The 16159-nt window shown below is 37.4% G+C and overlaps 1 protein-coding gene across 1 annotated transcript in view; it reads right to left on the reverse strand.

Moving 5' to 3' along the window:
* The window catches only part of LOC124798525 (lysosomal acid glucosylceramidase-like), a 248710-nt gene that overhangs the window by 66745 nt on the left and 165806 nt on the right, over positions 1–16159 (reverse strand). The window contains exon 8 of the mRNA XM_047261971.1: positions 11486–11630. Coding sequence (XP_047117927.1) covers positions 11486–11630 — 145 coding nt within the window. The remainder of the gene's footprint in view (positions 1–11485; positions 11631–16159) is intronic.

Consider the following 16159-nt stretch of genomic DNA (forward strand, 5'->3'; position numbering starts at 1 on the left):
ATAATTTAGTGCAGCAGGAGAGGCAAAATGCAGTATAAACCGTCTTGAATATGAGGTATTAATATTAATTGTGGTATAGTAGAAGTGTTTGTGTTCGATGCAATTAGTATATGTCAGATATCTATCTACCTGTGTCACGTTACAGCCTTTTCTAACATTAAGGAATCCCAACTTTAAACATAGTTGCCTGGAGTAATATGTGTGGAAAGAGTAAGCAAGATTTGAGTGTATATTGCCCTTCAGGCTAGAATCTTAAACAATTTGATAGAATACAGTGAAATAACAGTTTTTCTAAGTGATAATTTTGTTTAATCGATAATGAAAGTTAAGTTTGTCTTAGCATAAGGATCTGTTACTGTGGAGTGTTTGTCAGTAGGGTCAATTTTGCATTAGATAAGCAGAGCAGGTGTTTATTTATTAGATAACAAAACAATTATAAAAATAATGAAATAATGAATAATGTTAGGATCTTAATGGTTAGGGAGCCTGTCTGTGCAGTAGGGATATTTTTTGAGAATGCACTCTGCTAGTTAACTAAGAAGAAAGATAAGTAAAATAATGAAGCTGACAGACACTTGAGTAATGAAAAAGATAACTGTATACAAACAAATGAGGTGTAATTGTATTGATGATATAATTGTGAACTAGGCACACATTTGGTACTGTGAATATTGTGCAGTTCATGACACTGCAGCTATGAATGAGAGCTTAACAGAAAGAGCAACTTTTTAGTGAGGTACAAGTTATATAATGTTGCATCATTGGATCTATAGGATATCTGAAAACTGTTATTCATGTACTGAGGAATTATGAGCTTAAAGGTAATACTGGAACGAAGAACAAAAAGTTTTCTGATTAACTGATAACTGTGATGCTAGACTGATGTGAATATTCTGACAGGTCAACTATTTGTAAACATTTTGTCACTTTGTGAGGATTTAATTTTCTGTTTGAATGAGAGTAGTGCACAGAGTGGAGTAGGGAAGTAGGGCAATGATTTGGTGTAACTTCCATCCCCTTAATTTTGATTTGAGTAGTAATTAAGTTATGCGATGGTGACTCTATTCTTTTTTCATAACCTAATGATCAGTAAATCTAAGCTACTGCACATCTTGAGCTTTTGCTATTTTGCAAATGGGAAATAAAGAAAAAGTCTTTCAAGTTTGTGACTTAGAGTAATGTTTTGTAGTGTAGTGTGCACTTGATTTAAAAATTTTTTCTAGCCACCAACTTTCATACTATAGTCAATTTTAATGCTAATTATTGTGATGTCATGAGGACTACGTAATGTATTTCATATGATGTAATGACTGTCATTTGCCATTAGTGTTAAACTTTTTTTTCTTATACTTAAGTTAGAAGAAAAAGTAAGTGTACTAAAGAAGGATGTTTTGTATAATTTTTTCACCTACTGTGGCAGAGGAGAACCACTTCCAAGGGAACTGATAGCAATGCATTTCCTTACTAACTGCCACTTGGACCTATTGAAGACATTGATAATTTGGTGAGAAAATGTGTAAAAGTTCAGTGTGAAAGTGCTTGTGAAAAATAATGAACAATGAGCAAGTGAAATTTTCTGTCTAAAAAAAGTGAACTGCAATGCGCAGTGCAATTTAACTTTTTGCAACCCATGAGGATTTATTTTGTTTAGAAAGACAGGACATGTACAAAGTGATATATCTCTTAAAATTTAATCTTTGTTTACCCAAAAAGGACATCATGTATGATGGAGAGGCCTAAATTTTATTAAAAGTATAACTTGTGCACATTTTGTGCAAACGTACAATATACTATACGTTAATATTTTGTATGGGGGTTTTCATATGGCCAGTTCATATAAGTATAAATTTGAAAAAAACATATATACTTTAGTTTTGATAAGATTCCATGTTGTTGTTGTGGTCTTCAGTCCTGAGACTGGTTTGATGCAGCTCTCCACGCAATCTTATCCTGTGCAAGCTTCTTCATCTCCCAGTACTTACTGCAACCTACACCCTTCTAAATCTGCTTAGTGTATTCATTTCTTGGTCTCCCACTACGATTTTTACCCTCCACACTGCCCTCCAATGTTATATTTGTGATCCCTTGATGCCTCAGAACACGTCCTACCAACCGGTCCCTTCTTCTTGTCAACTTGTGCTATAAATTCCTCTTCTCTCCAATTCTATTCAATACCTCATCATTAATTATGTGATCTACCCACCTAATCTTCAGCATTCTTCTGTAGCACCACATTTCAAAAGCTTCTATTCTCTTCTTGTCCAAACTATTTATCATCCATGTTTCACTTCCATACATGGCTACACTCCATACAAATACTTTCAGAAATGACTTCCTGACACTTAAATCTATACTCGATGCTAACAAATTTCTCTTCTTCAGAAACGCTTCCCTTGCCATTGCCAGTCTACATTTTATATCTTCTCTACTTCAACGATGATCAGTTACTTTGCTCCCCAAATAGCAAAACTCCTTTACTACTTTAAGTGTCTCATTTCCCAATCTAATTCCCTCAGCATCTACATCTACATCTACATCCATACTCCGCAAGCCACCTGACGGTGTGTGGCAGAGGGTACCCTGAGTACCTCTATCGGTTCTCCCTTCTATTCCAGTCTTGTATTGTTCGTGGAAAGAAGGATTGTCGGTATGCTTCTGTGTGGGCTCTAATCTCTCTGATTTTATCCTCATGGTCTCTTCACGAGATATACGTAGGAGGGAGCAATATACTGCTTGACTCCTCGGTGAAGGTATGTTCTCAAAACTTCAACAAAAGCCCGTACCGAGCTACTGAGCGTCTCTCCTGCAGAGTCTTCCACTGGAGTTTATCTATCATCTCCGTAACACTTTTGCGATTACTAAATGATCCTGTAACAAAGCGTGCTGCTCTCCGTTGGACCTTCTCTATCTCTTCTATCAACCCTATCTGGTACGGATCCCACACTGCTGAGCAGTATTCAACCAATGGGCAAACAAGCGTACTGTAACCTACTTCCTTTGTTTTCGGATTGCATTTCCTTAGGATTCTTCCAATGAATCTCAGTCTGGCATCTGCTTTACCGTCGATCACCTTTATATGGTCATTCCATTTTAAATCACTCCTAATGCGTACTCCCAGATAATTTATAGAATTAACTGCTTCCAGTTGCTGACCTGCTATCTCGTAGCTAAATGATAAGGGATCTATCTTTCTATGTATTCACAGCACATTACACTTGTCTACATTGAGATTCAATTGCCATTCCCTGCACCATGCGTCAATTTGCTGCAGATCCTCCTGCATTTCAGTACAATTTTCCATTGTTACAACCTCTCAATACACCACAGCATCATCTGCAAAAAGCCTCAGTGAACTTCCGATGTCATCCACAGGGTCATTTATGTATATTGTGAATAGCATCGGTCCTATGACACTCCCCTGCGGCACACCTGAAATCACTCTTACTTCGGAAGACTTCTCTCCATTGAGAATGACATGCTGCGTTCTGTTACCTAGGAACTCTTCAAAACAATCACACAATTGGTGTGATAGTCCATATGCTCTTACTTTGTTCATTAAACGACTGTGGGGAACTGTATCGAATGCCTTGCGGAAGTCAAGAAACACGGCATCTACCTGTGAACCCGTGTCTATGGCCCTCTGAGTCTCGTGGACGAATAGTGTGAGCTGGGTTTCACACGACCGTCTTTTTCGAAACCCATGCTGCTTCCTACAGAGTAGATTTCTAGTCTCCAGAAAAGTCATTATACTCAAACATAATACGTGTTCCAAAATTCTACAACTGCTCGACGTTAGAGATATAGGTCTATAGTTCTGCACATCTTTTCGACGTCCCTTCTTGAAAACGGGGATGACCTGTGCCCTTTTCCAATCCTTTGGAACGCTACACTCTTCTAGAGACCTACGGTACACCACTGCAAGAAGGGGGGCAAGTTCCTTCGCGTACTCTGTGTAAAATCGAACTGGTATCCCATCAGGTCCAGCGGCCTTTCCTCTTTTGAGCGATTTTAATTGTTTCTCTATCCCTCTGCATCACCCGACTTACTTCGACTACATTCCATTATCCTCATTTTGCTTTTGTTGATGTTCATCTTATATCCTCCTTTCAAGACACTGTCCATTCCGTTCAACTACTCTTCCAAGTCCTTTGCTGTCTCTGACAGAATTACAATGTCATCGGCGAACCTCAAAGTTTTTATTTCTTCGCCATGGATTTTAATACCTACTCCGAATTTTTCTTTTGTTTCCATAGGTAATATTTTTGTGTGTGTAGAATTTTAACCCATTGTCTGGGGTCACTTGCGGTCACTGAATTGGCCAGTTAGCTATTTGTAATATCTATCTGGTCAATCCAATGAGGTGGTGATGTGACAAAGCAACCTAGTATATATTTACTTCCCTTCTTGTTTTGTCATCTGCCTCCTTAAAATTCATTTTTCCATGTCTGACTAATTACCATAAACATACATGAGTATAAACTGCATTTTCATAAACGAGAAAGGTTGGCCTTTAGTTTTAAAGAATACGACACCAGATGTAATTTTGTGTATGTAATTGATTTTCTAATTTATTTTGACTATTACTAGTCAGCATCTTTCATTATAGGGTGAAATCAGTAATTGTTTTGTAACTGAAATTCTATTATTGATGTACAAACAAATATAAATTCTGTACTAAGAATAAACATTTGGAGGAACAACTAATAGTATTCTTAAAGAATCTATTTGGCTCCATTTGAAAACATGTTAGCAACGCCAGCCCTTAATTAATTCCCAAGCAATTTTCAGTTTCATCAAAAGTATTGTTTGTGTGACTATATTTATTAATTTCATGATTTAAACAAATAATTTGGCCTACCTATTGTAGTGGAAAAAACTGTTAAAAAGCACCATTTTTTTGATGTATTCAGTTAATCGAATGAGTTAGGTTTTAATTGTAATTTTTGTAAATTTAACTTCAAACAGTATGTAGTTTCATTACCTATTATTGTGAGGATATATAAGTGCCTGATTTTTGGTCCCGAGACAGTCAGTCCACGGCCGAGTGTCAGACGAGGAACCTGTATTGGTTAGATCAACAACAATGCATCCGTGAAATAAGTGTAACAGAATTAGACTATGTATTAAAACAATGACAGTGTCTGCTCCATACATACCTTTCTATTCTTCGAGAACTGTGAACTTTGTGGTTAGGTTTTTACTGCTCATAGATGTTCAATAGTAAACTGTTGTAGCAGTGTGTGGAGGTAGAATGAAGGCATTCACGACCGGATGACATAGCTGTTGATATACTTTTCGAGATGTGAGGTCATGGTCCAAGAACTTTCCTGCTCCTTACGTTTCGTCCAGGCTGCGCTGGACTTCCTCAGAGGTGCTGCTCCGCTGAGTCTTGCCGACTGACTGGTCGGGTGTCTGAGAGCGACTTATATATTGTAAGAAAGGGGGGCGTGGTTCAGGTGACACGTGATGAGCAGTGATAATCCATAATCCATTTATCTACAACGTTAAATTACTATCCACGGCTATATAGAGAAGCTATTGAAATTTATAAACATCACGATAATTTTAATAGGAAAGAGGAGGCTATGAAACTTAGCGATCTATGGACAGTGGCTCTACAAAATTGCTAACAATTTTTATCTTTGACAAGGTGGTAATCGATAGTCAACCTTATCTTTGCTATGGATTATCACTGCTCATCACGTGTCACCTGAACCACGCCCCCCTTTCTTACAATATATAAGTCGCTCTCAGACACCCAACCAGTCATTCGGCAAGACTCAGTGGAGCAGCACCTCTGAGGAAGTCCAGCGCAGCCTGGACGAAACGTAAGGAGCAGAAAAGTTCTTGGACCACGACCTCACATCCCGAAAAGTATATCAACAGCTAGTGTGTGGAGGTTTGGCGGCAAACTATTTATGAGGCTTATGGAAAGTTAAAACTAATATTGTACTGGCCATATATAACTGTGTATTAATGGGGGGGGGTTGTGAACAGCGAAAGTAAACTACCCGAAATGCAGCTGTGTCCCTGTTGGCTACATTATTTAAAGTAGTCAGTGTCGTACTTCCACAACCCATTTTTCAGCCAGTATCACAACACAGTACGTTGACACCAAGGACAACAAACGAAGAAATAAATAAAGTGAACCGTCACACACACCAGCATGTTTTTGATTGTAACCCATAAATTTTCTATTTCTATAATGGATGACAAAACCAGTAATTGTTAAAATAATATATAAGGAGTGATGAATCATTCATCAGGGTCTCAGTTTTCAAACAGTTTATGTGTGCCAGTTTTGTAATAGTTTTGTAACCATATTATGCAATAATTATGTACTCCTGAAAGAGAATGTCATGTCAAACTGGACTTCTTGAAGTTTCTCTTGTCATTACCAAACCATTAGCCTACAGTGCCAAGAACACAGCAGGCAGCAAATTTTGGTGGAGCAGATACCCACAAATTCATTTACAGCTACTGCAGCACTAGAGATAGCCCAGAAACAAAGATGAGTATTAGCTAATTAAATGTTAAGCCCTGACGGATTTCAATATTTATTTTCATTTATTAGCAGTTTAAGGTAAAAGATACTTCATTGTTGCAAAACCAGACATTTTTGTTGTTGTTGTTGCAAGTGCCCTATCTTGTTTTACTCTGTATCAAGCATTTTTTTGTCATCAGCTCCATATATTTGTGAAAACACAAGGTAAGGCTTCTTGGCTTCAATAAATCAATCAGATCTTGAACCAATCATTAGAAACTTCAGGCCCACCGAAATTCAATCCTCTTCACAGTACCCACCAATAACACCACAGCAAAATTCAGTCATTTTGGGCTTGTCAATGATAAAATGTCAAGGATATATAGGCAGTGATTCTCAAGTATGAATTTCTGTAAGTTGATGAGTCAACTATTATTTTGCAGACACTTCCAGTAATGAACTGCGGAGATGAGTTTTGAAAATGCGTCCAGTGTTTTGACAGTGGAAGCTAGAAGTAGTAGTTTTGTCTATTGGTATTTCATGTTAGCATACTAACTAAAATTTTACACTGACTGAGAATGTGTGAGAGCATGTTTTACATGTTTATCATGAACTAAATTATCACATACTTTATGTTTTTTAAATACAGTTATAATACGTTTCTGAAATAAACCACTTTCAGCTGTACATGAACTTTTACATGTCTGTGATCAGTTTCATGATTTCAAATCACGTCATCAGGTGTGCATGATTTCTTCCAGTTCAGTAGATGAAAGTATGTGTTGTTAGCCTTGCGAGGTAGCCTGTTACAGTTAGTTTTCTGTTGAGAGCAACCACAGCTAAAGTAATCTATGTTTCTCAAATAAACCACTTTCAGCTGTATACGAAGTTTTACAGGAACCCAACCAGTTTTGTAATTTCAGATCATATCTATTCTGACAGACTGCCTCACATGGCTAAAAGGGTGTATTTTAATCTACTGAACTGGAAGAAATCATGTATACCTGATGATACGATTTGAAATCACGAAACTGATCATGTTCCTGTAAAACCTCATATACAGCTGAAAGCATTTATTTCAGAAACATGGATTACTTCAGCTGCAGTTACACTCAACAGAAATATATTGGTAAGTTGTTACACAACTTCTTGCTGTAGTTTTTTTACAGCACACAGTTATTACATGAGTGAGCAATTTTAATTTCACCATTTAATTGTGACTAAAATAAGAATATTAAGAAGAAAACATTTTGTGGAGCAAACAGTGCAAAGAAACAAGCTTACGTAAGCAGCAGAACTCATATCTCAATTTCACAGAGGGTCACAGTTTGGATGTGTTCAGGCAATTTTGAAAATGTGTTTTTCATGGGTGTCTTCATGTGACACCTATATCCTACAGTGTGACAACTATATCCCCATATTATTTTTGTTCAGCATGAAATTTGCTTTCACTGTACATTCTCTAGGTTCACATTTCTGCACCCCTTCCACTATTCCTTTCTGTGGTGGCAACTTACCAGTGCTCTCAGTTTTAACTTGCCAGAAACAGTACTTTTACAGCAACTACCATAGTAACAATGAAACATATAAACTGTTGTAATTTAGTAATATAAGACTTCACAGAACAATTTGAAGTACCTTCTTATAACAGTGTGAATCTTATAATAACTGCACAAAAATCAATCTCAGTGCCCAGATGGATATGTGCAGAGTGTCCATAACTAAAGTTGCAGTTTCAAAATGCTGTATAAAGAGAACCACTGCCCAGAACAATGTCAAATTTGAACAGTATATTATTGGTTTAAGAGGAAATATGGAACAAAATGAAAAATCCATGATAATTTTACCAATAGATTCTGTTCTAAGTGTCTTAATGAAAATGAGGTCAGGTAAAAGTGGCAGATGAACAACAAAATGACAGCTATGGCTTCAATTGCACATTATAACATCCATACTGTTCAATGTACAGGACTGCACAAGACTGGCAGTCAACAGTTGTGACACTTTTAAGTAATCCCATCAACCATAGTGAGGTCATACCACATTGGATAGGAAAAATTGGTTTTTAATTCCAGAAGTTTCATGGTTTTTAATTGTCCTGAGCCCAAAAACCACATAATAAGTAAAATGCCATCAGGTTTTAACTGTGCTTGGGCCAAAAACTGCATAAAAAGCAAATGTTATGAGACTGGCACAAGAGATGTTCAATATCTAATGCACCATGTTCTGCCACAATTTGAAATCAAGAAACCGCATGTTCCACAACAGATCAGAGTGCCTTGGGGGGTCACATTCTGAATGTGTTGCACCGTATATGCCTTCAGTTCAACTATGTTCATAATTAGAGCACTGAACACAACTTCTTTTAGATAATTCCACAGCCATTAGTCACAGAGATTAAGATCAGGTGACCTGGGAAGCCAGGCTGTAGGGAAATGACAGCTGATAATTCCAGCATTTCCAAAATATCTTTGCAGCAGCTGCTTCACGGGCTGTGCAATGTGTGGAGGAGCACAGTCTTGCATAAAAATGATCCTACCCACATGTCCATGCTGTTGAACATCTGGAATGACATTGGTGTGCACAAGGCTCTCGTAACATTTATTGATGACAACACGGACTTACACAGTCCACTTCCACATGAGCAAGAAATTCCAAAGTGAACATCACTCTTGCTGGCAGTCCAGCAGGAAGTAACTCTTGAACATTGCTGATTTTGTATGGATAGCAATGCAGGATGTTTCATAAGATTCTATGCAATATGCTCACAGGCATGTCTATGGGCTGGGCAATTTCCCGTGCACCACATTTTTGCACACAACCGCTGCAGTGCTGTGGCCACGTCTTCAACAGATGCTGGACAAAATGCTATCCTCCTTCTGCCACATTACACTTTAAAAGAACCTGCCTTTCCAAATTTTTTAATTATTTTCTCCAGACCCTTAGCAGACATTGGACCAATGTCTTTTTTCATACCCTTGAGTGTCCTGAACTTCTGCAGGGCTACTGACACACAGTCACTGTTCCTATAAAAGAGCTTGGAGAAAGTTATGTTGGGCTTCTCGGACACAAACTGAGGAACAGTTATGTGCCACACATCTGTTGGTGTTCATATACTGATGCTTACAGTGCCATCTATTGGTCAAATTTTTGTCAAAATTTTTGTTTATTCCATGATGTTTCCCCTGTGTCAATAATATGCCGTTCAAATTTGACATTATTCTGAGCAGTGGTTCTCTTTCAACAGCATTTTGAAACTGAAACTTCGATAATGGGCAGCCCGTAATAAGGCAAGAACAAAGATTTGTCTTTTCCATGGATGCTCTAAGCCAAGTTTCAAAATGCTGAAGGGTTCATAAAGTGTGTTCTGCAGCTGATACAGTAATTGGCAGTATTGATAAAATTTTAGAACAATATTAATAAAAGGATAAAATTCATTATCAAAGATCTCAAAAAGAAATTCAGAAATTTTAAGACCTGCCTTGACATGGTGCTTTTACCTATCCACCTACAGTGTGAATTCCTGCACTATGAAGGAGAGTGTAACATCCAGAAGCTGTATGTACAAATTTATTATAAATGACTGAATAGTTTCGTAAAGTCACTGTAGCTACATTACCTGGCATATTGTCACAAAACTCAACACTCATACAAACAAATGAAAAAGTTTTGTATTGTTGTAGCTACACTTCAGATTTCCGCCCTGAGAATGCAGCAGTGAGCAGTAAGGCAAAATGGCAACAGCCACCAAGAAAGCATAGTTGTGCTTACATGCATTTACAAGTGTCTGCCATAGTAGTGCAATGACACTTCAGAAAGAAGTTCAACAAATATCCACCAATTGCCAACTCCTTTCACCAATTGTATGCTCGGTTTAGTTTTGGGATGCCTCGGAAAGGGCATCAATAGGCTGGCCTGCAGAGAATGAAGGAACAGTTCACTGAGTGTGGGCAAGTTTGGTACATTTCCCACAAAAATTGATGAACAGAGGAAGCTGAGAGCTCAACATACGATAATCAACCATTTGATTTTAAGGACATGACTGAAGCTGAAGCCTTACCACTTTCAATTGTTAGACAATTGACAAAGTAAGACACTATAAATTCTCAGCACAGTTACAACAGCTTATGGAAGAGTATGGGTTTTGTAAGAAACTCATCTTCAGTCATGTAGCAATGGTTCTCTCTCTCTCTCTCTCTCTCTCTCTCTCCCTCTCTCTCTCTCTCTCTCTCTCTTTTCTGAAATGGCTCAGTGAAAGGGCACAAGGAACAATATGATCTTGGGGACAGAAAATCCCCACACTCTCATGAAGCACATTCAAGACTCACCAAAAGTTAATGTGTTCTGTGCAGTCTCTCGGTTAAAAGTATAAAGTCATCTTTTCTTCTGTGAAAATACTGTTACAGGACATCTGTTACTGGACCTGTTGGAAAATTGCCTCATCTCACAACTGGAAACTGACAGTGTGGACTTCACCAATGACATGGTGCTCTACCCCACATCCAACATGATGTCTGTGAATTCTTAAAATGGGAAATCGAGAAACTGGTGGATCATTTGTGGTGTGATTGATCATCAGCAGTTCTTGTCATGGTCTCCATGCTCTCATTTAGGAATGTTTTAAATGAAAGAACAATGGCACAATCTACTTTATGTATAAATATCAAAGAATCAGATATACTTGAAACATCACACATGAAACATTTCTCTCTTAAAAAAGAAATGGAAAGAGAAATGATAACAGAAGAATATTTCTCTAAAACAGTTTTTCTGGTCAGTTTCAATATGTGTAGTTATGTAAAGGTACTAATACTGAAGAAATCCTTGCAGATGTTTGTAGACATCTTTGTTTCATGAGAACAAATGAATTGCTAGTGTATTAACATCAAAATATATAGGTATTTCCTGCATTAGGTACCAAGACAGTTCTTTCTATACATGGAAAAATGAAATTCATTAGCAACTATTGGTGTTTAAGTAAGGCACTTATCCATGACTCACCAATGCTAGCCTCTGTTGATATAATGAATTTGGTGGGGTATTTCTTTTGTGTTTCAGTTAATAACTGAGCTGGGGATGTTTTATCATAGTACCAATGGACAGCAATACCATCAACATATTTCTGCATCCTTTTATCATCCATAATCTGCAATTTTAAAAAAATCCAATTAGAATTAAATAATATTAAATGATAATGCCAACATGGAATGAAATGATTGATATGAGCTCGATAAGCACAATAAAAATTGGGATATATTACAAAAATATCACAGTGGCAATATTGTTCAGGATAATACTAGTCTGATTTTACAGTTCAAAACATGTGTTATCACTGCATATTTAAAAACTTTCATTACCTGTTTTGAGTCATTAAATGTTCTCACTAATCTAGTGTACTGATAAATTCCTTCTCATTCATAATGATGATTTCCACATCCTAATTTTTAACTTCCAATATTTAACTTTTTCTTTCCATTACAATGGAAGTCTTATTAAAACTTCAGTAATTTATTGCTGCCTGTGATTATTGTCTTCATTCACAACCGATGTGGCATACTCATTTAGTTACAAAGTGTGAAAGTAATTACAGTAAAATAGGAAATTAATTGTTGATCTAGGCAATTACAAATAATAATTTCTTTCTTCAGGCAACAAAGAGCAAACAAAGACAACAAAAAGTATTCAGATAGTGGCAGATAAACTGAATTTGTCATGAACTGGAACGCTGATTTGAACATCACAGTGCTTTTGCAGGTTTTATCCTATAGGAAGTTGAATGCTTGTTTCCTCTGTCCTGAAAATAGTCCAACCTTTTGAGTTATATGCAAACGTGTAATTTGACATTGGGTCTAGATCATTACATTTCTTTTTTTTTTTCATACATGTAAATTAATGATGGTCATATTAACTGCTGGAAAAATCAGACCAAACAGTGAATTAAAATAATATAAACATTTTTCTAAGTTGTTTTCATAGACACCACTTTACAGAATGTTTTCCACAGTGGAAAACAGGCAACCTGCATGAACACTATAAAATAAATGTAAGTTTAAACAGCCTTCTGATGATGAGCTTGTTGGCTTCAAAGTGATAATAGCACTATTTGTTCTCAATAAATAAAATTTTTAATAGTGACTATTTGCTGTTTTTACTTTATTGTATGCATTACTTGACATGTTTTCACATTCCTGCATGTGTTCATTCATAAGGAGTTTCACAGACAATGCTGAATGATTGAACGAGTCACTATATAATAAAGGAGACATAGCTGAGTGAAATAATAAGTAATACAGAAATAAAGAAAGGAATTAGGAATCTGAAAAGAAAGAAACAATAATAGGAGTTGATCAATAGAAATAAATGATGCAAATTGCCACTGCTGTCAGCCATCATTCCCCAACTTTCCCTCTTGTTCCCCAACTTTTTTTTCTCCTCACCCAATCCACCTGCCACCCAACACAACCATTCACCCCACCTGACCTGCAGTGCCGACACATGGTAGTCACCTGGGCCAAGGTAGCTGTACAACATGTGTGTGTGTGTGTGTGTGTGTGTGTGTGTGTGTGTATGTGAGTGTGGACAGTCAGTCATGTGCAGAAAATTATTGGAATATGTATGTCATCTGCCGAATGCTGACATACTGTGTTACCTTGATAGACTTAACAGGGTAATTAAGGAGACAACGCTCACTGACCTTACTACTAGATTATGTGATGAATTAGGTGAATGAGAGTGTTAAGTATGTATGGAATGGTTTAATTACTCAGATCAGTTGTCAGAATGTTTAAGTTTTCCTATAAGTGAGTTGGTGCAGTGAGCTACCCAGATTAGCCCTCGAGTTGGGGCACCAGTTTTTATAACAAGATTGAGCATGAGGCTTACTCTGTACTCATGCAAAGAATAGCTTCTTTATGTTACTAAGGTAAACCAGTATGAGCAAAATCAGTTTACGCTTAGTTTAATAAAATGAGGATAAAATATACTTACATTATATGGGCTGAATCATTGTTTAAATAAACACTAATAAAATAAACTTTCATTATATCACTCTGTTGCTGCATAGAAGAGTTACCCCACATAATGACCCACTTGGAGCAAAAACAGCATAGTTGAATCAGATTCCAGCCAACCAATTACCCAATTGCTAAATAACCAGTAGACAACTGCCTCATTGTGGGACTGTGTCGCTAGCTCAGAATCTATGTTACTTTCTTGCACAGACTGTAAATTTTTTCTCACTCAACTGCCTATTTTACATTGCTCCTGCTCACTTGGACATACAGCAGTAGAACTTATTACCGTGTTATTAGAAGCAATAGTAAAGAAATAGGTATGGACTCAACAATTGTAAAACAGCAATGGAATGGAACGAGGTAAGGTTACTTGTGGTTGGTGCACTTTATACAAAGGCATGTCCACTCAAGGGTTAAGGGTTTACATGGTTTCTCCTAAACTGGTTATGATGAATGCCAGAATGGTGTCTGCGAAGGGGAATGGCCTGTTTCCTTCGTCATCCTCCTGAATCCAAGCTCGTTCTTTGTTGTTGATTTTGTTGTCAACAGAAGGTTACACTGTAATCTTCCTCCCTCCCTTTTTAAGCATTTTTATGTCACAGACAACTATAATGGTTAAGCAGAAGTGATGCAAACAGTAACTTCTTTAAAATAAGATAGCTGCAGGATGAGGGACACCATCAATTGGGTAAAAGTGTCAGAAAGTAGATGGGTTACATTTTATAGAATCACATTGAGGCATTACAGCTGCTGCTGCCCTACCCAAGAAATATTATCCAGGTCTCTAACATATTACTGTTTGGCCTGGTGATCTAGCAGGAAATGCATACCTGGAAACCTAGACATCATAGGATCAAATACCAGCCAGACCTCAGATTTTTTTTTCTTTTCTTTTCTTGCAGGAAGCTCTCAGTTGTATCTGTTTACAATGAACCTGTGTTAATTGGTTTTGTCATGGACTGTGATTTGGACTTTGTTGTTACACCTACTACTGTTCAGCTAGCACACTGAGTTGCCTGTCTGCCAAATGCAGAACTGTCTTTACTCAGTGTTCTACCAGTTGTGTTTTCAGTGGACAAACTAACAGCACATTGGTGTAGCAAGATTATGCTTCATACTCAAGTCTTTCCCAGCTGAGCCAACAAACAGTATTCCCCAGCACTGTCATGTAAGTTATTTAACAAACTTTCAGAGTATGTAATGACCATGAGATATCCACCTCTAGAAGTCTTTTGTCTTAGTATTTCCAGAAGTGTCATGGTCTGTCACTTTCTGAGACTTAATTGTCGATAAGTTGTGTGTGAAGAAGCAGACAGCAGTGGTGGCAATAATGTTTTGGAACTGCAACACACCCCGTACCAGAATAGAACTTGTCAGCTTGTTTTGGAGAGTGTTCCAACCATGATGAAACAGAAATTTTTCAAGCTCTGGAAAAAATAGCATGAACTGCAACACAATCCCATGCAGAAGCTGAAGGATACTGATCCCACATGTCTACAGTTGCTTCCAGGAATTCCATCTCTTCATTGAAGCTTAAGTGGACTGGAAAGTGTACCAAAAGCATTTAGCATAATAAATATTAATCAAACATTTCTCTTATACAAAAATCTAGAGCTCTATTATCTTGTGAAGAAATTGGTCCCTTTATCCAACACATCAGTCCTGCTCCTCGCCATCATTCACTTGCTTTTAAGTGAACATTTTGCTACAAAAATGCTCATTTGGAGTTCCCTCAACATTGGAAGGCACTATCACACAGTTATCAGTCACGAATCATGGATCTGCAGCTACTGAGAGGAAAATGCCAGTTTACATGTTCTGGTGGAAAATCTTAAGCATAAGCATAATCATTAATATGTGATATGGTAATTAGATTATCACCAGACAGTGAAGTGTGTTCTCAGGCATTATGGCAGTCCATTCTTTCTTTAGCTGAAGCTTTGGATATAGTTATGGCTTCCAAGATTTCTCAAGAAGCTCAGGCATCCACATTGATGGTTGTGAGATATCCGAATTGCCATCTCAACTGGGAACTGTGGTGGGACCTAGTTTGTTTGATGGTGACATTTCACAAATGTCATGTAATGCAAGTGACTCCCACTTGAGTGAACAGTACTCAAATCCAGTGCCATAATCGTTTTTCCACTCAGCTTTTGCACACAGTTTGCAGACTGCCCAGCTGGATTGCTTTTCTTTTCATGCTAGATGAAGCTGCCAACATTATTATGATGCCAGTGTCATATAACTGTTGTTTGGCAGAGCTGGCCATAGTATGAGCAGTCAAGTGCACTGATGCAAAGAAATGACATCACAGAATTGAGAGCATCACCACGTCATCTTACACTGTCAGCAATGGTGTTTGGTTTTCCCATTCTATTCCTCTTCATTACTGGGCCCTTGGTCTCAATTATTAATCAGCCTACATATCTTCAGTTGGGGTCTCCACCTTTAAAATCAGTGTCAACTAAGGTATAGGCTTACACTCATCATGAAATTCAACGATAGACCAGATAGTTCTGGAACTGACATATAAGCTAGTGATCAGAACCATTCCTTTCTTTGTAATAGCAAAAAACTTAGGTGAAAATATTTTTTCCATTGGTGTGCATGCAGCCTTTGGATTTTCTATCCAGTATTCAGTCCAAACAATACAGAATACTGT

This window comes from Schistocerca piceifrons, chromosome 5 (genome assembly GCF_021461385.2).
Source record: "Schistocerca piceifrons isolate TAMUIC-IGC-003096 chromosome 5, iqSchPice1.1, whole genome shotgun sequence".
NCBI lineage: Eukaryota > Metazoa > Arthropoda > Insecta > Orthoptera > Acrididae > Schistocerca > Schistocerca piceifrons.